This window comes from Osmia lignaria, chromosome 4, assembly GCF_051020975.1.
Source record: "Osmia lignaria lignaria isolate PbOS001 chromosome 4, iyOsmLign1, whole genome shotgun sequence".
In the NCBI taxonomy this organism is placed as follows: Eukaryota; Metazoa; Arthropoda; class Insecta; order Hymenoptera; family Megachilidae; genus Osmia; species Osmia lignaria.
Genome location: NC_135035.1, coordinates 8,621,846 through 8,647,111, shown reverse-complemented (window position 1 = coordinate 8,647,111; position 25,266 = coordinate 8,621,846). Strand labels below are relative to the sequence as shown.

Below are 25,266 nucleotides of genomic sequence, written 5' to 3'. Positions count from 1 at the left end.
TCCAATTCCACGGTATTTCCACGAATCTCTTCCATCTCCTGTCCGTGTTACCCAACCCTGACGTTCGCAGTTCCAACGTAATGGAGGTGGATACTCGCATTTGTTCCAGTCACACCCTCTCTGCCCCTTCTAACCCTTCTTCGTCTTTCTTTCTCTTCGGTTTTTACCTTCACCCTGCTGGTCGGTTTCTTCGTCTTCTTATTTCAAGACAACCGCATGAAACTGCATCGTCTTTGAAAGCTGCCTCCCCAAAGGCTCTTGCAAGAAACCGCTCCGGTTTTCGAGGAGCAAGGGAAAAGAAGTGGTTTATATACTTCTTTTATTTTTACTTTGGATTTTAAATCTTAATTTTTAAATGCAGTATGTCTTCGTTATTCGCTGCCTTATCATTAGTCATCCAATCGGAAATGCCAGCTTACATTCGTAAGATCGGCTCTCGATTCGCTTCACCCCTCCAGATTAGAGTGATCTATCACCCGGATTCGATCCGGATAACTTTGCCGTTCGTTTCGCTCCCGACTCGATTCTTATCACCCTGACGAGTTTCCCTGATAACAATAGCGTGCTCTTTGCTAACATTTCTGCTTGTGTACGCAATATCCTCCGCGTATGTAATTTACGAAAAAAACTTTCTTCGATCAAAAAAAAAAAAAAACGAGGGATGGAAAATGAAAAGTTTGCCGGGACAAAAACGTAATCTGTCTCGAGAAGCAAAAACAAGGACGAGGAGGAACAGGAAATGAGATGGAATATAGGATATTGTGGCCTACTTGGGTGGCAGCGATCAGATACATCGAAGGTTTCGAGGGGGTGGGAGAAGGAAGATGGCTGCTGGTAGAAAGCAGGAAAAGGACCGGGTGAAAGAATAAAAATGGGATTTCGTGCGATAAGCAGACCGAACCCGGATCCGAACCGTACGTCGTCGAGTTCAAATGTTTGTCCGCTCGATTCCCTCTTCTACCCCAACGTAGCGTATTTTTTTGTCTTCGCTATTTTTTTCTTTTTCGGCCCACCCACGGTCCACCTTATCCCGATTTCACCATCCTTCTCGTTTCTTGTCTACTTAATGTTCTGGAATCCTCTTTTTCTTCGCTTTCACCCTCGTGGCATGCACGTGCTGGTCGCGCGCGCGTGTGCGCGACCAGCCAACAAGAGGGGTTGCTCGACCCGAAGGGTTCACCGTATATTGCGTCGTCCGGACAAATGACAATTGCAATTCCTTTTCGGAATCTATCGTATTAGTCGTCCGGATCCCCTTAGATTGCAAAACTACCTGTCTTTTTTTTGACGTGTTCGCAAAAATCATTCATAATGATAAGTGTCTTCTATAATTTCGATTTCTCTCCTCGTGAACTTAAAAAGGAGTTATAAAAACGACTTAGAGAATCATAAATGCTCTCCCGGCCATAAGGTGTACAATTTTCCACGAGTTAGGCGTCCCATAGCCGGCGCGTTTCTCCTCGAAATTGCAAAAGTTTTCGCGTGCCATCGAGAAAAATGACGGGACGAGCGCAGCTGGAGCGTGCGTGTCACATGGCGCCTCGTATCTGAACTTTGTTATTCCGCTCGTGTACGCTCGGTATCGCTCCACGAACGCGTTCTTTCTTTCTTAAGTCTCATCGTATCGATTCGTTCGTACTATCCAGGCGAGAAAGGAAATGACTAGGATGAAAAAAAAGAAGGAACGAAGAAAACGGAAACTCGTTTCTTATCCCGGCAAGATTTCATAACAAACGAAAGATAGCCAGAGTCGTGATGATCGTTCGCGAAGTTAATTAAAGAAACTAAAGCCTTCCGGTGCGAGTGCGGCTTAATTAAATCGCTCTCTAATTAACGAGGATCGTTTTTCAACTCGGTATCCCGGAGACAGAGGCTGGAAGACGGGCTGGAAGTTTCAGTTTCTCGCTGCTGACCCGCTTGTATAGGCATCGCGAATGCTCGTTTCGAATGCCTGGAGCGTATCGATTGTTCCGCGTCGAACGTAGAGACGAACGATAGAACAAGATTGGGTTTCACGGTTGCAGCGGCAGCTACGGATGGGGTGGTGCAGCACACTTTACCAGGAAGATTGATTAAGCTGCCGCAGCCACCACCGCCCACGCGAGGTATATTAAAGACGTGACCCGACATAAAGGCACCCCGTCTTCGGCTACCATCCGTCTCTTTCTCTCCTACCCATCTCTCATCCCTATCTTCTTCTCTGACCACATTGATTTTCCACGCTGCTCTTTCTTCCTTTCACAACCGTCTCTCGCCTCTCGATTTCTTCCTTGTCGGTAATTTTCTTCGCCACATAGCTCTTCCGTTCCTTCGTTAAACTACAAGTACACTTGAACGGAGTGTAGACTTCTCTTATTTAAGGAACGTCCAACTGCCTGTCCTTCTCAAAGAGAAGTCGGCGTTGCACCAAGGTGTACCAGGAAAATGTTGGGGTTTTCTTCGTCGTTATCGTCCCGAAATCCTTCTACCTAGCCCTCTATCTATCGAGCTTGTTGTTTACTTAACCGTAAATCTCGAGTTAGTACCCGAGTGAAGCTGCTGGCTAGAAAGCTTTGCAAGTTTGATTGAATTCTAACGAGTGGCCGGTATCAGGAAATGGGCAAGTTCTAGCGCTTTCTTCGTTTCTTTCCGATTGTACGCCGTTCGTTGGAAAGCTTTTAACCTTTCCATTGGAACACGGTCGAGTTTTGGTCCCTCGACGGGGTTATTTTCGGTTCTCACGTTCGCCAGAGGGATTAGAGAGGGCGAGGGGGATTACAGAGTTTCGTTATTGCCGCGCTAAATGTTCGTTCCTGTTGTAGTTTCTGAATTGAAGCACGACCGGACCCGCAGGCTTTTTATTAAAACCTCGCGCGGCTTCAATTTTAAAACCGTCTCTCCGGCGGACGACGTATTTGAAATTAAAATAGAGTTTGAAATTAAAACGGAGAGGACGAGGTGAGGCGGGACGGGGTGGTGAGAGCACTGGGGGGTGGCGGAAGCCAGAATAGATATTTTATCCCGGCGGAATATTTATTTCGAGGCACTCCTTTGTCCCTGTTTTTCTATTTTCCACGATGTCTTGTCGACGGGGTTTCCTTCGCCCCGTCTCCGAGGATTGCATTTTTCATGAAGATCCCGTTAGGCGTGTTTGCCGCCGACATTGTCACGAATTTTCGGCACCGCGTGGATCCTCCGAGATCCCAAGGTTCTTTCCATCTTACCTCCTTGCAACAACTTCTCATCAATTTCACCGAAGGTGACCGACCGTTTTTCCTTCATTCTTGTTTCGTCGCAGGATTGAAGCCTAACGCCGACCTTTTGTCAATTTTCTTCGTTCGTTTTCCCTCGGAATTCCCGCTGGGAGGACATTTCTTAGACGTTTTCAAGCTGAACAGTTTCAGTTGTTTTTTCATTTCGACGAATAATCGCAGAAAATTGGCCTCTATAATATATCAAGACGATTCAAATCCATGAAATTCGACCTTGGTTCAATTACCGAAATCTGTTTCCCCCTGAGAGACACAAATTTTCTACGAACGTGATCGTTCAAGCCGAAGACGCGCCGTTTTTCCGAGAATTTTTCTCTCGCAGCGACGCAACAAATGTCCCCTAAAAGTACCAACGAAAAAGGAAAAGAGAAAAAGAACGTGTCCGCGTTATCGGTGAAGTCGTCGTCAGGGTTTGGTGTAAGGGGTAAGCGACGCGCAAAAGCCATCGAACGTTTCACGAAGCGGTGGAAAGAGGGACAGACGAGTTGTGAGGAGGTGAGACACGGTTACGAGGGCACCAGTGGGAGGAGGGGTGACGTGAGAGAGACAGCAGCGAGAGAGAGAGAAAGAGAGAAAAGGGTGTGAGAGAAAGACGGAAAGAAAGGGAGAGAGGCCGCGCTTCCCCCGAGGGTCCTGGGATCGATCCCTGTGCAATTTCCCGCACATGTCCGCATTGATCTGCCCTCACTTGCCCCCGGCACCCACCCTTGCCACACTCAACCACCGCCACCCCCACTGACGCCGTCACTGACGCCACCGTCACCGCCAACCACCCTCAACTTCTTCAGGGTTCCTACGATCGCCCAAAACATCCACTCGCACCATCCGCTGTCCAAAGCCGTTTGAACTACGCTCGAGACACTCCACCCCCCCTCCCCCCTTTAGTTCCGCGCTAATGTGCCTTAGAGGGCTTTAGAATCCTTGCCGCTCGACACGCGAGCGTGTATCACGCTTCGTACGCGTTACGCCTCGCGGCAGACACGGTTTTTCAATTTGAGGGAAAAAGGAGATTTTCGAATGGTTATTGGAGTGGATTGCTACCAGCGATCGACAGATTTCTTCGTCGTCTAGGGACAGAAGGGTGTCTTTTTTTCGACGGGTTTTCACGTGGGATTAATCAGAATTTCTGCTAATGAATGCAGGGTTACGTGTAAACATTATGTTCCGAGTTAAAACAAGCAGAGAAAGTTCAGGCAATTATAGGCGCTTTTTAAATATTCAAAATCACGAACGGGAAGACGAACGTTATTTACCCTGCTTGTGCAATTTTTTCTCCCCTTTCATCCTTCGTAGCCCGCGAGTTTCCACGATGAGGCTCGTAAAAATTTGGCCCAACATCGGCGAAGGGCGACGTGGAAGCGAACGTTGAGAGAAGGGCCAGGAGTTGGCGGGCAACAACGCGGGCTACCTAAATTAAACTTTTCTCCCCGTTCGAAACGCACCCCTCCCCCATCCCTCGTCGAGGCCCCATACATCAGCCTGTCATAAACCTAAGCCGTGCCAAGCGCGTTCGATGTAACCGATCGTTAAGAAACTTGGTACCGGAAACCAGGTGTTCCTTCCGACGGGAATAACCGCTCGAAGAAACTCGAGGAGGGCTCACGATAGATAAAAGTGGCGGGAGGGTGTTATTGATCGCTTCGAAATTGCTCGACTTCCCAAAGAAATATGAAAGTTTTCAACCCTGGGATGAACAATTTTTTTCTTTTCTTTTTTTGGTCGGTTTTAATGAGTTCTCGTGAGTTTGAAAGTATTAGAGGTAGAGGCAATCTACCTTTTAACTATGTAAAATTCGGGCTATTAACCCTACAACCGTGGGTAATTATTCCCATTCTCTATAGTATAGAGAAATTATATCAATGCTTATAACTGTGTCCTCGAGTGTCGCGTGTTTAAACAAATTGGACGATCTGACGTGAATGTTAAAGGATTGAAAGAACATACCCCTCGACACGTTGTTCTAATTAGATCCCCAGAGGGTCGATGGCTGGGATTCGAATTCGATCGTCGTCGATAAATTGATTCCAACGATCGTTTTTCGTTACGAATTTTCTCGTCGAGGAATTCCTTTTCGTAAAAGGAAACAGACAACGAAGAAGTTTACCGAAAACCCCGAAGACATCGATCTTCGGCTTCCTTTCAGCCAATCAGCGTGCTGACTGCTTCTTGAGAAGCAGGCCCTCGTTAATGCGCCGCAATTCGTCGGAGAGACGCCGCTAATGGACCGGCGCAATCATCCCTTACTTCTGAATTTCTTCTTCCTCGTCAACAGCATTCCTTTATTCCTTCCTTCCTCCTCGTTCCATTTTCTGCATCCATTTCATAACTCACTCATTTCGTGTTTTTGTCCCCGTTTTAATTCGAACCAGACCGCCAACCGCGCCTCTCACGCTTCCCACTTTTCACCCAACTTTGTACCTGGCTCTGTTTCAAAGTAGATCGTTGTCGTCCATTCGTTCCTCCCCCTGTTTCCGTTTTCCCGAATTCAAACGTTTTGATGTTGCTTACTTTCCTTTTCGAATCTGTACGAGGTATTTCTGAAACGAAGCGTCCGGTTCTAAGAACGATATTTTAGTAATTTTAAGAGAAAAGGTCCTAAATTTTGTGTTGATAAATTGGACGCTTCGGTTTGGACACATCTTGTGTTTCAGGGTTAAATGTACCACCGTTTTTCGATCCTTTTGTCACGCTATCAATGTTCCATTCCCATCCTCTAATGGTGTATTTTCTCTTCCGTGCTGGACGCTTTTCCCATCCCTTTCCCGACATTCTATCACTCTCTTCCGACCGATCGACTTCGAGGTTCGTTGTAATCAAACGCGCACGTACACTTCCCACCCTAATCGATCGAACTGGCTACTACAATTACTCAGCCGACTGTCTTACGTGATTCCATCTGACAGAGAAGAAATTCCTCCCGAGTTATTCGATTTTCTGCTATTCTTCCACCCCTAAATACAACCGCGTTTGATATTTTCTCCTGGAACAAAATTGAAACGTACCCTTTAACCCCTCGGACTCGACACAAATTTTCGTACATTTTCATTTACGTAATCTATTCTGGCAATGATTTAAATATCTTGGAAGCTATAATAATTGAAATGTAACAAAATTTCTGTTGGTCGAGTCAGAGGAGTTAACGTTTGCTTTACGAGGAAAAACGATTCGGACAATCGTGTCTCGAGTCTCCTGAAACATTTCGGGTCCCTTTTATTATCCATTCGCCAAGCCGGGAAAAGGGTTCGAAGTTGAAACAAACGATTTCCCGCGCGAAATTCCCCATTCCAATGTTGAAGAAAAATCGATCCTCTTTGTCGAATCACGTGAAGAACGACGACGATATCAGGTCGTAAATTAATATGGTCCGCGAGTGAGCGATCGTGGCGTCCAATCATCCCTGCTTTCCTTCGAACAAAATCTATGGGGGTAGGTGGGAGGAAGATTAGAGGGGTGGCTCGCTTATGGAAGACGATTTCGAAGGCGGGTACCTGTCACGCCGTGCCTGCACATCCTCTTCCCCTTTTACGTAATGAGACGTGCACGAAAGTGGGAGAGGCCTTTTGCTTAGAGATTCGTAGGAAAGATAGTCGTAACGAGGCGTAGAGGGTGGATCAATACGAGGGTTCTTACGTAGTTCGCTCACTCTCTCTGTCTGGCTGTCTCTCTTTCTCTCTTCGTACGCTCTCTCGTCCTTTCCACAAACTCCACCCTGTCTTCCGGCTTCACTTGTCTCGTTCTTACGTCGGGAACTCCCTTTTATCTGACTTTCTCTCTTTGTTTTCTCTTTACTTTTCTCTCTTTCTCTCTCTCTCTCTCTCTCTCATTCATCGAGAGCTTGAAATGCACGAGGACGAAGGTGGCGACGATGCTCTTCGCGCGTTTCTCTTAACACCTTTGCATATCGTCCGAATTTTCGCAACCCTCGCGTCGAGGAGACGCGAAAGGAAAGTTTCCTGTCGCGAAATGGAAACGCGTTCAAGACGGAACGAGCGAGGGAGAGCGAACGAAAGAACGAGAAACGCTGTTTCCTTGGGCGCGGACCTCAAAGACGCGCTCGAGAATTTCCAGGAGCGCTAAAGATCAAAGAGTGCGCGATCAATGCGTTCCGTCACGAAGTAAATTTTTTAAATAAAATCGATAGCAACGAGCACAGCTACATCGACAAGAACAACATCAACAAGAACAACACACTAAACATCCTACAACCGGGCATGCCCTGAGAGTACGAGAGTAGTCTGCGTGCGTGTGTACAGGTATGAGAGTGCGTGTGCATGAAAAGCGCAGCGAGTGCACGTGAAGGAGAGGAGTAAGAGAGAGAGAGAGAATTGAGTGCGTTGGTGTGCTCGAGGGTGCGGAACGATCGAAAGAGAAAGTGAGACAATCGAGGAAAGGAGTCGGTATGAGTGGTCGCATGTGTTACATGCGTGGGCGTTTGTGTCAATGGAGAGAGAGGCTTAGCACGTGTGCTCATATATGAAGGGATTGTATGTGTAAAGAAGAGAGAGAGAGAGAGAGAGAGAGAGAGGGGAACAAATGTCGTGAGAGAGAAAGAGAGTAAGGCGACAGAATCAACTGACGGGCACGTCCTGGTTGTAGGATCGGTGATGCCGAAGAGGGAGGAAGCCGCGATGGCGGCGGTGGCCGCGGCCGCCAGCGAAACTACGCAAGCCGTGGAGAATTTCGCGAGACTGTACACGGCACTGCGACACGATGATGCTAGGCCTCTATGTCGTTACTGCGGCAGAAGCTACTCGTCGCCGAGCAACCTTCGGCAACACGTGAAAAATGTCCACTCGAATTGGCCGCCGCCGGAGACGTGGCCGCAATGCAACGTGTGCGGGAAACGATGCAAGACGAAGCATTACCTGATCAATCATCAGCTACAGGCTCACGGGATACATCAACGACCGAGCCTGAACAATCCGAATCAACAACAGCAGCACCAGTCACCCTCTTCGTCCTCCTCGTTGCCATGAGTACGGTCCTCCTCGTCTGCCCTCGTGTTGTCGTTGAGAAACGACCACAGGAAGCCGCGATCCGCGACCAGATGAAGTTGGGAGTCGTTAGAGGATGTTCGTCGATACAGAGCGGTCCCCGGTTTGATTCTGGCTCGCTTTAGAATTCTGACGTTCCCGTTGTTGTTGCATCCACGTCAAGAATCGCTCGGCGTCGTCGGTCTATTCTCTTTGAAATATCGACGCGTTATTTTTACGAAAGCGATCTTTAAGGGAATCCGGGTTACGCTACCGTTTCGTATTTGCACGTCGTCGATAGAGAAAGTTGAAATAATCTCACGCGACGTTCGAGGCGTGGCCGCTTGTATCGACGAGCTCACGCAAAGATTCCTATTTTCTATGTCTATTCAACGATGGCAGACGAACCAATTGCCTCGAGAACGAGCCGGGAAAACGAGAAATCTTCAGACTCTAGAACGTACCGAGACCCAGGCACGCTTAATGTTCCCTGGTCACGATATCATCGTGCAACCAGGTATCTAATGCGACACGAAAAACAGTCGGGATATTTTGTTAGGCACCTTTCGAACGCATGGCACGAATAATCGATAATCGATCGTTTGCGTGTTAAGTAAAAATATAGTGTACTTTATTTATTGTAATAACGAAACGTTTACACAGCTCCGCCACCTTCGAGCCAACGTGTGCCTCGTTTAGCCTTAGAGACTATCCGGGGAGAACGTGTTCAACCCTACCCCACACAGAGACACAGCCGCTTCCGTAATAATCTGGCACGTGAGATTCTGTCCGGACACGTTCGAACATCTCCCTTCAGTATTCGATTTACGCGATGATTGCGCGAATTCCATACAGTCCTGTCTGCCAATTGCGCGCACGATATCCGAACACGGGGAGAGAGAGCAATTAGCGATTCCGTCAGATACCAGTATAACCGGATAACGATTTGCGGGGATGTAACCTCCTCTAGGTACTCCTCAAGTACAGTCTGTTTAAAATAATCGTAGAATCTTTGATTAGCAATCTCCTAAAATTTAGAAAGAAAAAATAATAGAAAATAAAATTTAAATTGTCCTTGTCTCCGCGGTTCACCATCCGAGGGGTTAATCACAATAAAAATTCTAGAAAATAATTATTATATCTGAATTTGTTAAATTCTGAAGTTTTCCTAATTAAAAGAGTTTCGGTAGCAAGTTTATTTGAAACAGACTGTACCAAGGGGAAACGTTAGAAGGGGGCAACGTTTTGGGTACACTGTGTTTTTATTAGGGGTTGGGTTGGGTTTATGGTGGTGGTGGCTGGTGGTAACGTTGGTGTGGTGGTGGTTGCAGATCACGGGCTCGATGAGGCAGAGGGCGCGGCTTACCACCACCACCACAGCCATCACCAGCAACATCATCGGCATCGTCATCATCATCCACTATCCGTTCCTCCTCCTCACCATCATCATCATCAGGCGCTACAGGAAGACGATCAACAGCAGCAACAGCAACAAGACCAGTCGTCGACCACCTCTACCACACCGAACAACACAACAACCAAGTATCAACGGAGTCCAGCCGACTTCAGGCAACAAAAGATGATACGTGATCATCATCAGCAACACGGTTACAGGTGTCCTCTTTGTTGTAGAACGTTGCAGGACATCAGCACGATGAGAGCTCACTTGGAGCATCATTATCCTCGTGACTCGCCCACCTGTCCCGTTGCCTCTTGCGCCAAAACCTTCTCTCACCCTAACAGCGTAAGGAACCACATGCGGTTGAAGCATCCGGTGCAATGGGATCGGATAAAGACGCTCAGATGGACCTACGTCTGATAAAGAGGCAATGGGCTCGAGTTGGGTATCTCTGTGGATTAGGGTTGGACACGTTCGCGCGGGAAATCGTGGAATTTTCATTTTTCTTCGTTTTTCTTCCCTTTAGAACCATTCGACTCTTTATTTCATTAGCGCGAGACATTTGGAAAATTGAAATTGACAAAATTAAAACTCTTCAATAATTTCAATTTGAATACCTCTAGGTTTGAAATCAAAGTTCAGCAGAAGGAGATTTCTATCTAAACGTTTTTCTCTCTATACTTTTTTCTTTTCTTTGAATCGTTTTCTCTTCGCCAATTTATCAGTCGCCTATCGATTGCACGTGACTCGACGTATCGTTTCTGGGATATGGTGGAGGGTGCGTTGCAGCGAGAAGGTCTTGCGTGCCAGAGTCTACAAACGTTCGAAGGGGGGGTTGTAATACGCGAAATTAGGAGCTGGTTGAATTGTAAGTATAACCAGCAAACAAGTCTGAACGTCGAAGATTGTCGTTAGTGCTTTACTCTCGAGAACGTCACACAAACACCCCCACCTCTCTTCCTGAGAATTAACGTACCCACTGAGAAGCGCACATTTTGTAAATATTCGGGAGATTATATTGCAGAAGAAAGAAAAAAGATATATATTATATAAATATAGAGAGAGTATATATATATATACATACGAAGAGTAAATCTATATAGATAAAAAAAAGAGAGAGAGTTGATTTTGTATAAAAAAATGTACGAAGCAGTATTTCTAGTAGAGCCTGAGAAAAAGAAAAAAATACCGTAGTCACACCAATAGAGATTGTGTAATAATAAATAAGAGGTCGTCGTTGATTATAAGACTACAATGATGTTGATAATTGACGATAATTGACGATTAGGTTACGTATCTTAACAAGAGAAAACAATGTTCCTCTAAGCTGAGTAAGCCAGCCTTACCTTAAAGAGCGTAGTTTTTAAGAGCATAGACAGGAGTCGAGAAAAGTGTTTAGATATGGAAGAAGGATTGTAAGTTTAAAGCAAAGAAACTAAATGGAATGAGAAAGAAAACAACGGAAGAAACTGAAACGACGTTAATTGTCGAGACTAACTTTCGCGATGCTTCCGTAATCGTTATTCGAAGATGTGCGACGCAATACGAATATTATACGTATATTTAACAGACACACACCACAGACACACACGCGTAGAGAAATACATTTAATGGCAGACGTATATATACGCGAGCGAACGTTGATTAATGATCGACCAGCACACGATGAACAACGCCTAGCCTTATTTTTCTACGGTCTTCTGTTTTCGTCAGTATTCCCTAGGTAAAGAATATTCCCCGTTACTGGTTAAGTTTCACGACACACGATGTACGATAGTTACTAGAGGATACGCTGCGAATAAATACGAAAAATATATATAAATATGAATATATATTCGCGTGCGCGAGTTGTTAGTTGCGCGAGCGGTTGCAAGAAAACTACCCCTATTCTCAATGTCCATGTTTTAATATTAATTTCAAAGGAAAAATAATTGTTCTATTTTTAACAAAATTCTGTTAGTTCGTTGAATCGCTATCACAATTGACAGCTCGTGGCCACGGACAATGTATAGAGCATCATACGCACTATTTTAGCAGACACTAGCATACGTAAGATTATACATAAAACACACGAAATGAAGTATATATACTATTTAAGTAATGCTTTGTACAATAAAAGGTATTCAAAGAAGCCGACGTGGTTACGTCCATCTTCGATTCATGCGCCACCCTTCAAGGTATCCTTTTTCTAAAAACAATAATTCTTCATTTTCTCTTGAGTTCCATCTTTCATTTCTTTAAACCGTATCTTTTTCTGCTAGTTTCTCGTTGCCCACCGATCGCAGACAGCAGACCATCACCCGGGAACAACTCATCTTCATCAGCCTTTTGTTTATCTTCTCTTTTCCAGGCCGACGCAGTTTGGACATGCTTCGGGTACGCGCGACAGATCCACGGCCCTGCCCGAAGTGCGGCAAGATCTATCGATCTGCCCACACGTTGCGCACCCATCTGGAAGATAAGCACACGATCTGTCCGGGATATCGTTGCGTGTTGTGCGGAACCGTGGCGAAATCGAGGAACTCCTTGCACTCCCACATGTCCCGACAGCATCGTGGCATCAGTACCAAGGATCTACCGGTGCTGCCGATGCCCAGTCCGTTCGATCCCGATTTGGCGTCGCGTCTGTTGGCCAAGGCGGGGGTCAAGGTGAGTCCCGCGGAGTTGCGAGCTCGTGCCAGTCCCACGGGACCGAGACGAGGGGACATGAGACTGGAGATACCGCGCGGAGGCGCGCCGTCCGAAGCAGGGAGCAGCGTGTGCGGCGGTGACGATCCTGAGGATCTCACGTTACCTCTGAGCCTCAGGTATGGATCACCCACGCCCAACAACAACACTGTGATCACCAAAGTGAGCGGTAGTAACAGTAGCAGCAGCGCCAAGAACTCTACCGCAACCGCGATAGCGGCTAAATCTTTGGACACGATGCACGGTAGTCGCGAACCGAATACGGCGCCTCTTCATCCACCCGGACACCTCCATCCCGGTCACCATAATGCCAGCGCGACGGGATCGGCGATTCTAGACACTTACCTCCAGTTTATCGCGGAGAATTCGGGACTGACGACGATGGGACTCAGTCCGGAACAAGCCGCCGCGGTCGCAGCTGCTCACGCGGCCAAAATGGCACACATGAGCGCGATGGATAAACTTGGTGGACGCGGGATCGAGGATTATCCGATGATCGGACGAGACGAAGGTCGGGGACCCGGGGTTGTGCACGAGGATCGTCAGGATCTGTTGCAGGACAGGCACGGTGTACTGATGGAGGAGGGCGAGTCATCTGGCGGCGAGGAGGACGATTTCAGCGACAACGAGGAGCCGGAGATCGTGAAAGCTGAATAGACGGACGCGCTCGCCGGTAACTTGTGAACCCGAAGAGTTCGTGACACGTGACCCGATTAGAAGAAGTGCTTCGAGACGTGGCCCGGTTCCTGTCGATCCGGGCATAGTCTCTGTTCACAGTCAAATCCATCCACTACCTCAGTAGAGACTTACTCCTGTTTTCTTTTGTCGCGAGAGATACAGTTTTCCAAAGAAGAATGAAGACGACGATACGAGTTGTACGGTACGTTTGGTCGCGTCCCGACCGATTTGGAGATTCAAGCCAATGGTGGATTCACTTTTAGTCCAAAAGAAATCTACATTGCACCCGACTACACACTCTACACGACATACACACATCTACACGCGTGTACACATATTTTATCCTCCGCCGTTATAATATTCCATCTGTCTACCTCAAGTGAACAACACGATGAAACGATATAGTGAATAATTACGATAAACGAATCTCATTGACGTTTTTTACCAATTTTCTCACGAGCCTCGAACGAGAGAAAGAGAACAGAATCGAGAAGCCAGGTAACGCCAGGGCAACTGTTTATTCTTTTTATTTTCTAAAGGTTTAAAGAGAAAACGGCGAGCATCGCGAACACGCGACTCTCGAGAAGATATTATTATTATTATATTATATTATTATTATTATTATTATATTATTATTATTATATATGAATGTTGAGGACAAATATATATTATCTAGATTTATAGAGAAGTTAGTGTACCACGACACGTACGTACACGAATACACAGGATGAGAGAGAGAGAAATCACACGCATTATATTTAACGAGTAGAACAGATACGTGTAGCGCTAGGGTTAGCACATCCCTTAATTATATTTTTTAGACGCGTGCACTTCGGAAATACACGGCAGTAACAACACGAACAGACGCAAACATTTATACACAAACGGAGAACACAGGAATAGGAATATTAGAGAAGAGCAGAAGACACGTGTCTTCGATTGATGATCGTCACGATCATCGAGATTGTTAATTGTCTACTCGTTTTATCGTAGGTGAAAGAGGCGGGAACGATGTCAGTGTAATTCATCCGTCGATTGGCGAACGAGGGATCTTTCGAGCGATTCCTGAAAATATTTAACGATCAAAGTGAACGCGACAAATGGCGTTTCTGAATCGCATGAATTATTTATCGCATGCTAATCGACACGATAATTCTCCTGGTATTTGAAAACAAAGCAGGCGAAATAGCGCGCGAGCTTGGAAAAATGCCTCGACCCTCTTGTCGTACCCTTTCGTCGTTCCACGGTCCGCGTGATCTTTTTTCTACTTAATCGGCCTCGAAATACACTCAAGGGCTTGCCATGACTCTCTAGTACTTAAGTTTTCAACTTTGACGTTGCTTTTTCATTCTTCGAAACGATTATTTACACCGCGGACGAAATCTTCTTACTTGCTCCTGCATCGTATACTTACGACTCGGGACAAATAAAAGATCCAGCGAGAGGGAACGATACGGCGTCGCGATAAAACGAGAATCACCCAGCATCTTTTTATTTTCGTTCGTTCCCTTTGGAACATCCATCGAATTTTTCCTTCCGCATTCTTGAACGTGTCGTTAGACCCTGACTCATCTCTCGATCAACGATCTCCCTCCACTTTGCGTTATTTATAAATCGTTAATGTTTGTTTTCACGCGTGAATCCTCGGCCGTGATTCTCGTTCTTCGGTGACAATGGAAAGAAAAAAAAATCGAGGCAAGTGTTTCTTTTTTAGTGGAAATAACGATTCGAATCATCGCGCGCGATTTCGCGTCCAGGCTCGAGTGTAATCTTAAAATGGTTCCTACTAATGAATATTCATACACGAGCTACTTTGATTTACGATATACCTTGATATAGATATATATATATATAGAACATGTATGTGTGTGTATAAATAAATATATACACGCATACAGGTATACCTAATTTAGATACGCCTAGAGAAAAGAGAACTTAGCAATACGGTAGTTACGCAGCGTGGTTTGAACGAAGATAACTTCTTCCGTTTCGTATTCTTCATTATTATTATCGACATTATTATTATCCTTTTGGTTTTTACGAGTGTGCGTGTAAGGCAGAGAGTGACAGCGAGCAAATGAGAGAGAATCGATTAAATGGCTGACGACTTAACGATTGAGAAATCTTAACGATAAACCACTCTGCAGGTGTTAGAGACATTTCGTCTAGATTAGTAGGTTGTACACAATACTCGGAGTATACTAACCCCCATTCTTTTTTTCTCTAGCCTGTAAGAGAATTTTACTCGATGGAAAAAGAAAATAACAGACAGGGACTCTCATTGTCAGTGATTTTGCTGATCACTGACACACGCGGCACGACGATATATATATCATTCGCAGACATGCTTCATATATCTCGTGCGAGACGATACGTCCAAAATAAAGTTCAGCAAATCAAAAAAAAAGTAAAAAAAAAAAAAAAATAAAATCGACCGTGGATCGCGTGCGGACCGAGGGAAAATTTTGTTCGGCGACGGAAAACTCACCCCCTTGCTTTAGCTACTTAAAATAATTTCTATCGACGGCAAACGATAATTTCTTTGAGACAATAAAATTGTACGAACGTATTAGAAACATATTAGAAATACGTTGTATGATCGGAATTATCGGAAAGATGGGGTGAGTTCGTCGGCTGATTTGCGAGCTTTTCCGAATTTTTTTAAAACTTTATATCGTATGTACATATGAAAGGGTAATTGTATACGATTGAAACACTTGTATACGAATCGTCGTGAAAATCTCGGGACAAGCTCGGGCTTGGTGATTTTTGGACGTTTGTTATCGACGAAGTTTTGAAAATCGTACCTCGCATTTCGCCGCGAATCCACGAGCTCGTTTTAGGGAAGAGAATAATCGATCGTGACGCGAATCCGGATCTAATCGGTACAAAGAAACCACTTCTTGCCTTGAAAAAAGCTCTCTATAAATGTTATACGGATCGGGTAATCGTGTCGCGAGACAGAAGTTGGAAAGGAACAAAAGGAAAATCGGAGAAAGAGCAAAATTTTCATAGAGTACAAATTTATCCACGGTGTTCGAAGGTGAATCTTGAAATAATAAACACCGATCGAAGGAGGAAGATTAAAGAAAAAAAGCACGTTTCGCGTGAAAATTCACGTAAATAATTAATTGTACTTGGAAGAATTTTCCTTTGTCATTTCGTTTTTCATCTTTTCCTCGCCACGGTTAGAGTATTTCCCACTATAAAATCCCATGACGATCAACGAATCAAAGTTGATCGATCGAGCATGCAAAGTTGATGGAACCCAACAGTGATCTCGTCGATAGACTTTCTTCGTCGTTTTTTTTTTTTTTTCTTTATTTTTCTGTATCTTTTTTTTTTTAACTGTACGGATAGAAAAGCGACAGACCGTCGCGTGATATACATATGTTACACGTATACACAAGCGTACACACGTATACAGAGACACACACAAAAAAACACTAATTACACGAGTTTTAAGCAAGAATATATTACATAATTACAGGGTTGACGGGGTGCGTTCGTATCTCCCCTCAAAGTGACAGATTTAACCCCCTCCCCTCAGATCATAGTTTTCTACGACAGTATTTATATAGTTATATATATATGTATGTATACAAACAGATGAATTATATGTATATACGAGATGTACATATACACGTATTTTTACACGAACGTTTCAGCGACGGTGCCCCGTCACCCCGCGCATAGGGGTTGCATCCCCACGATGAATGATAGTCCGTTGAACATAGTTCGCAATAGTCACTTGGAATAGAATACCACCAACTACAGTATTGCAATAGTTGTTAGAATGACAATCGTGTGCGTAGCCATCGAACGCTCCCGTCCGAGGGCATCGATCGATCACGTTTCTCCCCGGTGTCTGGCGAACATTTCATTTTTCAATAAAATTGTACCAACACTTTCGAATGAAACGAAAGGGGTTAAGCAAGGTTAACCCGAATATCTCGTCGAGGATGAAATGTTCGCGATTTCAGACGACTCGAAAGGGGTAGAAACGAAAGGACGGCGGAAGAACGCACGACAGAACTTGTCGACGATAAACAGTAGTGGTGAACGCGGTTCTCGGTACAACGATAAAAGACCGGTGTGTCGTAAAGACCGAATCGTACGAGTGCACACTCGTGCGTGGCTTTACGGTGATTATAAAGGCGGATTAACGACGCCGTAAACGCGGCAAGCCTTTCACGAATTGTCGGGCAGGCAGCTTTCGAACGTCGGGGTGTCCTTGGGTGTGTATGCAAATAAGCGCCCTGACCGAGGGGTGCCAGAATGGTCTTAACTGTACGAAGAAAATGATCCCAGAGATAGGACTAAATTTCGTTTCAATAAAAATAAAAATAAAATACAAGACTGCCTATAATTAAAATTTCTTTGTTTATTTCGAATTAATAGTAAAGGTTCTGTCGTGCGTGATTCTTGAAAATCAGCAGGATTTGGTGAAAATTGTTTGTATGGAGGGGAGCGTGTTGCCATCTCAGGTACTCGAACACCGGCACGATTAAATAATGCATTATATAAATGTAATAACAAACTCAGGAAATCTGAAGCAGCCAGGCCGTGATACTATACTTATAGAAACTACTACTACTACTACTGCTACTACTACTACTACTACTACTACAGGTGTGATTCTTGCGTTAATCGGGCGCTCGGGTGATTCGCGAGCCAGCGTCTATATTCTGTTTTGTTTCGTTTGTTTGTTTGTTTCTTGTTTGTTACGAGATTTTACACTGGCAAGTGGCAAGGCGTGTGCACACCGTATCCGCGTGCATCGACGTGTGATCGATGAAATTGAATCGAGCTTTTTGTTAACATCGATGCTCGCACATTTTAATTAAAATTACTTTTATTTTCCTCTGTCGCTCTCTTTTCGTTAACAATTATCAGAATTATAATACCGTCACAATATTTTGCAGCTCGAATATATTTCACGAGAAACACGTCACGATCATTAGGATACGAAAAAAAAAGAGGAAAGAGAAATAATTGTGAAAATCACCACAGCTACCTCCATGTTATTAAATATCAGTCTTCTTCTCGCGCTATACTCACGCTCATATTTTACCGAAAGTTTTACTTTTACGACGTCGATTCGTCCCCGTAAACCACGTCTCCGTATCGTGTATATATTATATACATAATTATATATATACACAATGTTTATACATAGTCAAAAGCGCGAGAGATAAATATATAGCTTCCACGGATTATATAGGTTTAAGAATTTGCCTCCTTGCGCGGAACAGTCGAGCCTACGCGGTAAAAAACGAAGCAAATAGAAAAGAAATAGAAAAGCATATGAGAAATCAACAAGAAAGAATAAATACAATAGAGCTACCTCAGTTTAACGAATGCATTATTAAAAGTTAGCGGACGAATTGAATTCACTGCCAAAACGCGATCGGCCCGAGACTGTTCCGCGAGCGAAATGTGCTGAATTCCAAAATCACAATGCAATACGTTGTACTTACAGTCGTTTTTACGCGTTGACTCGTCGATATATACTGGTTAGTGATTTTACTGCTGCATCGAGAGAGAAGAAATAATCTTTTTTTTTCGCGTGAGCGTGTTTTAGTGTGATGCATTATGATGTATACATCGCGTGAGAGATACTGTGAGAATGTTGAAAATCAGTGAGAAAATGTGTCGAATAAAAAGAAAATGTTCGAATGGCCTCCTACTATACGCATATAATTATATATATATATATATATATATTATTATTATTAGAAAGTGAGAAAAAAGAGAAAAAATATAAAATATACCTATCTACGTGATATTTTACAGAGAACATAATCAGGGATGCGTCGTAGCCATAGGCATATACAGGGTGGGCCACGAAATTGTTTCAGGTCATAACTATGTTATTAGCGAATTCACGAAAAAATGCCAAAGGAGAAAGATAAATGGCTGGAAGATCACTACATCCATAAGTCATTAGATTTTTTCAAGTGCAAACAGTGCATGTGCGATTAATAATTGTATCATTTTTTTAAATGAAAATATACGAATGTAGTGTTCTTCGTGCCATTTATCTTTCTCCTTTGGAATTTTTGGGTGAATACGCTAATAACGCAGTTATGATTTAAAACAATTACGTGGCTCACCCTGTATATTATTATTATTATATAATAGAGTCTTTCTAGTGATAGAAACCATAAACTCCTAACTTATTTTGTAATTCACGTCGGATCTGAGGAAAACACGGTCGCGTGGCGAAACCAATAAGCGTGCAATCACTCGACGTACGGTGTGACTCTTTAATTTTTTATTTTATTTCAAAAAGAAATTAAAAAAGAATTGTCGCTCCCGACAATTTATTGATCTATGATTTTTAATAACGACCCGAACGGAGGAAACTCGATGAAACGTTTATTAAAGTTCGATCTGATGATCTCCAAGGAACATCGAATTTTCTTTTTCTTCTTCTTTCTCGTTCGTTCTCGTTAATTACTTCGGAGACAATGCCGCGAGAAAGGCTAATTAATTTCACCCCGAATCGATCAACCACGCGATCGTCATTATGAATTTTACCTTCTAACGATACTATTAAAGTACCAGTCAAATCCTCAAAAATGATTATAATTTTATCGTAGCTTCCTCTGTTTAACACGTTGCGTTTTTTCAAAAACCGCTCGTTCGTCACCCGATGGCTAAAGTGATAAATGTGCACGCCGTCTCATCGACTCGCTCGTTATAATATCTTCAATCGGTGATTATCGTTGATGACGATAGCATTGAGGAAATTGAAAGGCGAAATAAATAGGCGAGTGAGCGAACGAAAAACGAGAAAAAGGATTATAAAGCGCGGAAGTTTAGCATATCTAGACGTGTTTCGATTTCGTCAAAAAAGGAAAAAAGAGACGATCATCATTTAATGATCCACTCATCGGCCTCGTCATCGAGACACACATCTCGTTCTTTACTTTTTACGGTTAACTATCATTAAGGTGCTTCAATATTGTTACGTTTTTTTCTTTTTTTTTTTATTACCGCCATTTTAAGATTAATGTTATTATTATCATTATCATTTTCATTATTATTAGCTTCGATAGATCGTGTTAGAGGGATATGTACATCTGTCTCCTGGCAGGGAATCGAAATCTGTGAGACGAACTTCATTTTTATTTCGTGGCCATTCTGTTAATTGTAATTTCAAATGAAAGAGAATGATTTTTGCGCTTGAATTTTTCATTTTTCTTTTGCTTTCGTTTGTTTTGATGTTGATCCGCCAACGAGACAGAGGCAAATCTTTACTGTACGTGAACGAGCCAGTATGTCAGATATTATATCCCGTCTTTCCTTCCCTCGATTCTATACTTTTCGTCTTCCTTTCTTCTTCCTTTCTTGTTTGTAAATATCATATATATTTATCTATTAATTGTTCCCAGTCCAAGGATCCTTTCATTTTCCTATCTTCTTTTTTTAATGATCCTTTTACTTTGTTCTTCCTTTTCTCCTCGCACGTAAATACGTTACTACTTTATGTTCTTTACGTTACTTTTTTTGCCATTCTTAGCATGTAAGCCATCCAACTTGCCAATACGATTACAATAAATATGTTTAGAAAGGAGAGACATTGTAATTGAGTTTAGTTTATGCCCATTTATTTCAGTTCCTTCTGTTCTTGTTCGATCGCGAAGTGTAAGTATGTATTTTTGTGGGGTGTGTCTGGTTTTGTGATTTTCGAGGCACGGGTAAGTCTCTAACGGAAACACAACATACACATACGTCATTCTAAAAATTCAATAATTTAGACATCAACTTTTCGTAATCAGACACGCTATAATTTCAGAATACATATTATCGTTTCATTTTCCAATTTGTTCCACTTGATATTTTATGAATTTAATATAATATCAATACTACAATACTCGAATTTCTTTTTTAATTATTGATTTACATTAAATATGGATGTACACATTTTTGTATACTTAATTTTTTCATCATAAACGTCGTCGATTATCAGAAACTTAAAATCACACCGTACGTCGATTGCTCTCCACACGTAATCAGTGATCCACCGAACTGCAATCGAATTTCTCGATCAAAGTACAAAATTATCCGTAAACTAGACATGTATGCGTGGAATCCGAATGATTTCGATTCGAGAAACAATAAATACAACAAAACACAGTTATTTCAGGAAAAAGATCATTCAAGAGGATACGGATTTTGTTACGTTTAAAAGCGATTCACGCGTAACCGATGAGCTCGGTGAACGTGTAGCGAATGCGTTTTATCGCCGTTTATTATTTATCGAGGCTGGCCGTGTCGAGGAATAATGGATCGGACCGGAAATTGCCTCTAATACGTTCGAGAGCGTGAAACCGACGCAGAATCGTCCAAGCACCCGCAGTGCTTCGTTGTTTGAGAGGGACGAAGCATAGAGTGATAGATACACGCGTGTATGTGAAGGAAAAGAAAAAGTAGTAATAATCTTAGCCAGATTCTTTGCGTAACGTTCATGTTAATCGCGTCCAGTATGTGTGTCCATTCTAATCACGAGATCGACCGGGAGAGAGGCTTAGAGACATGAATTCCGATCGTAAAATTGGAAACACTCGTCTACGAGGATATAAATTATACTCTTGTCTTTTATTGCGGCTCGTTTCGTCCTCGTGGTCGTTACACGAAATACGCAGAGTGTATTTAGGTACCGTTTGGATCATCCCGAAATTCGAAATATCGTTAGGCGATTGGATAATTTTTATTTGCGCATAATCTTTTCAAAATTTACCGCAGCTACTGCAAATTTCCTTCTGTCGCATTCCCAAAAAATGTCTACAATATCCATCAGATGGTAGTTTCCCCAGTATCTCTGCGTTGATTCTCGTGGTGGCAATCGATCGTACGTAATAACGCGTCGTTTAAAGCGTCGAGAAAGGCGGAATTTAGGGTCGAGGCGCTGATTCGAGGATCCGAAGCGAGTCAGAGAGAAAAGCTCCGCTTTAATACGGATGCGCGCGACGTTTTCATCGATTCGACGTCACGTATTTCACGAGCTAGCGTTTCCTCCTCGTGAAAACGCGTTGCCCCGCGAAGAACCTGACCAATCTTCCCACGAAACACGGAGTCGATGATCCTTCGTTTGATCAACGAGACATTTCCGTAACGAGCCACGCATTTTTCACATTTTTCGCGATACAAATCGGCGGAAGTCGCTGAACTTCCTCTCGCGGTCGCCCTCGAGGATTTCGAAGATTTCTTACGTTGCGTTGCTCGGTGCCTTCTTACGGCCTGTTTGTACGGAAACTGCACCATTGATTCGTCCATTTCACGAGGATTTATTATACTATTTATTCTTTAGTTTTATAGAACGTAAGTTGTTCTAACGTTAGGTATTACATTATTCATATTTCGTTTGAAGGAACATTTACGCAGTTCTAATTTAAGGTGTTTCATTTCTTATTACTTTGGATGTATATTTTCAAAAGACGAATCTGGTACATCAGGCGATCACAGTTCCTATTTTGCTCCCAGCAAATTTTAATATAAGGCACTACGTATGTATGAGTGAAAAAAAGAAGAGAGTATATCTGGTTAAGGTATGGTACGATTATACAATAAGATAATAGAATATTGTACGTATATTGTAACGAGAATCTACGGTATGTTAAAATAAACTATAGTATATATGTATACATGTGCGATTAACACACGATTAATAATCGTATTTTATAACTGAAGTATCACGAAATGCAAATCTTTTCCCTGTGCAAAGTTAGATCAAGTCTTAGCATTGAAAAAGATCATTTAGGATTGTAAATGTTACTTAAAGTTATACAATTGTTGATACTCGTAATGTCTGCTATTCGTAGTAGTGTACGAATTTTTCTTTTATTTATCTTTTTATTCAGTATCTTGTTCGTGTAGTTCGATAGGTTCACATTTGTATATATGGGAATTGTAGCAAGACTAATAAAAATCATGAATCATGTGCTATAATTACTTGATTGGTACTAAAACAAGAGAACATCATATCGTTTTTGAAAAATTAATTCAATAAGCTAAAAGCGTTGTAAAATGCTACTATTTCACGTTTTGTAACTTTTTATATTGATGCGCTTTTTAAAAACAGTACTAGCGGTGCCCTCTCATTATGCGCGGAAAAATTAATAAGATAATTTAAAAAAAAAACGTGTTTCACATGAATTGAATGGTGTCGCCAACTAACGGTGAACTGTTGGAACTAAATTTGAAATATCGTTCTTGTAGTACTCCACTTTTTCAACCTTTTTCAATGTTCTCTATAATTTGTATGTTTCGAATTATAACATATTTTATATTACACTTATAGAACTATATTTGTAGAGTGCTATATACATGTCAGTCAAGCTCAAAAATCAATTATTTTAGGCGATGCAAGCGTTGAGGCCGAACTCCGAATTCCGCATCGGTAAAACAGCCCATGTTTGATCGAAAATTAAGCTAAACAGAAACTAATTCAAGCGCCACCTTAGTTATTGCATCCAACTAACGGCATGCTATACTACGCCACCTTTCGCATACACCTAAATGACACGTGTATCCTACGATAGCTATATGTATAAGTACATAATTAAACAATATTGTCTATGCATTCATTATTATTAATTTTCATTCCGTAAAATTGTATTTGCAATGTGATACAGTTCAGAATCTCAAAGGCATAGTTCCCGAAAAAAATATAACAGCGATTAAATAGAAAAAAAAAGTATTTTCGCAGCCAATTCGCTCGTATTATTTGCTGCATAATTAATAAATGTACCATAGAAATAATGATACAGTTACTAATTAGTCATCAAGTAATAACGATTGCCCAGGTCTCACCACGTGGAGGTTGCCGCGACTGGAGACCCGCCCGATCCGCACCCATCCACCCTTCCTTGTGCAGATAAAAAAATGTACTATAATAATACAATACAACTAAATCTACTATCATACATCTTTTCAGTAATACTCCATTTGTTGTACAGTTACACAACGTACGACCCATGTACGTTCTGTAAATATTACACAAATGGATATATCAGCTAGCCTACCCGGAAACGGTACTAATTTGGAATAGACCTCAGCATGAATCTTGAAAACACACAAAACCATTATGGTACTGATAGAAAGTACCCACAATGGTAACAACGAGCAAAACCATTATGATACTGATAAAAAGTATCCATAATGGAAACGATATACAAATCCCATCAGTGGAGAAATCAGAACATAACCATCGATGATTAACATTTTACCTTCAAATTCATAGGAAATGAACCATATATTCCAGTCACGTGACCGAACCTACCTAACTAAAAAGCTAAAGAAACAAATCAATAATTCCAAACCTTCATTCAATGTACATTGAATCCTCCCTAACTAGAAGCTAAACCATTTTCAACAATTGTTTCCACATTTCATCCTGCCTATATAAAAAGCTAAGATATAACCTCAGTGCAATAATAATGCACTTTTACCCATTTCAAAATTTCGTACAAACCATTGTTCCTTTACAGCTTAAATCCTCCCTAACTAGAAGCTAAGAAATGATTCCAACGTTGTTATTCAGCAATACTTCATCGCCACAGCCAATAAGAAATGCAACACCACTAAACGAAATGACAAAGACGGTACAAGAGACAACAAAAACGAAAGCAAAACAAGAGCAAAACAAGAATCAATAAATTCTTCGTGTTCACGATCACCCGCGTCCGAAATTTTTCTAATCTGAAATAGACACACACACATATGTTGATATATTGTATATGCTGAAATACCATATATATGAACTCCTGAAACACACAAAAATAAGTATTAAAAAAAGAGAAAAATAAAAAAGACTGAAATAAAATCGGAATAGATACTTATCTTCTTTTTTCTGCTACTGTCACTGTCTCTTAAGCTGCCATCGATGATTCTGCTACGTTCTCTTCTATTCTGCTGCGTCCCCTTCTCTTCAGCTGCACTGGCTTCTGTTCTGCCGCATCCACTTCTGTTCTATAAATTCCTCTTCTCTTCTGCGGCCTCCTCTTCTGTTCTGCAGCGTCCTCTTCTGTTCCGCAGCTTCCTCTTCTCTTCTGTAATATCCCCGCTTCCCGCGCTGACCCTAAAACAGATCTCAGAAATTAATCTCCACCAAAAACAATAACCTGGCATCTACGATCTTCGCTGCTATGGAACTTCGCCTCTTCTTTCCTCTTCTGCCGTGATCCCTTCCATATTGTAGCATTTTTCTTCTTTTCTGTCTCCTGCTTCAGTTTATCAGAGCGCACTCTTCTTCGTCCTAACAGCAGCG

At 42.5% G+C, this 25,266-nt stretch overlaps 1 protein-coding gene across 11 annotated transcripts in view; it reads left to right on the top strand.

Moving 5' to 3' along the window:
* Positions 1-25,266, top strand: part of LOC117603309 (protein abrupt) — a 74,808-nt gene that overhangs the window by 33,176 nt on the left and 16,366 nt on the right. For 8 of the 11 annotated variants that reach the window (XM_034322309.2, XM_034322305.2, XM_034322313.2 and 5 more), the window contains one exon: positions 11,974-22,603. The exons of 1 other annotated variant lie outside the window; for it this stretch is intronic. In XM_034322309.2, the coding sequence (XP_034178200.1) occupies positions 11,974-12,968 (995 nt within the window). In that variant the 3' untranslated portion in view covers positions 12,969-22,603. 2 more of the 11 variants (XM_034322317.2, XM_034322315.2) reach the window with 2 other exon arrangements.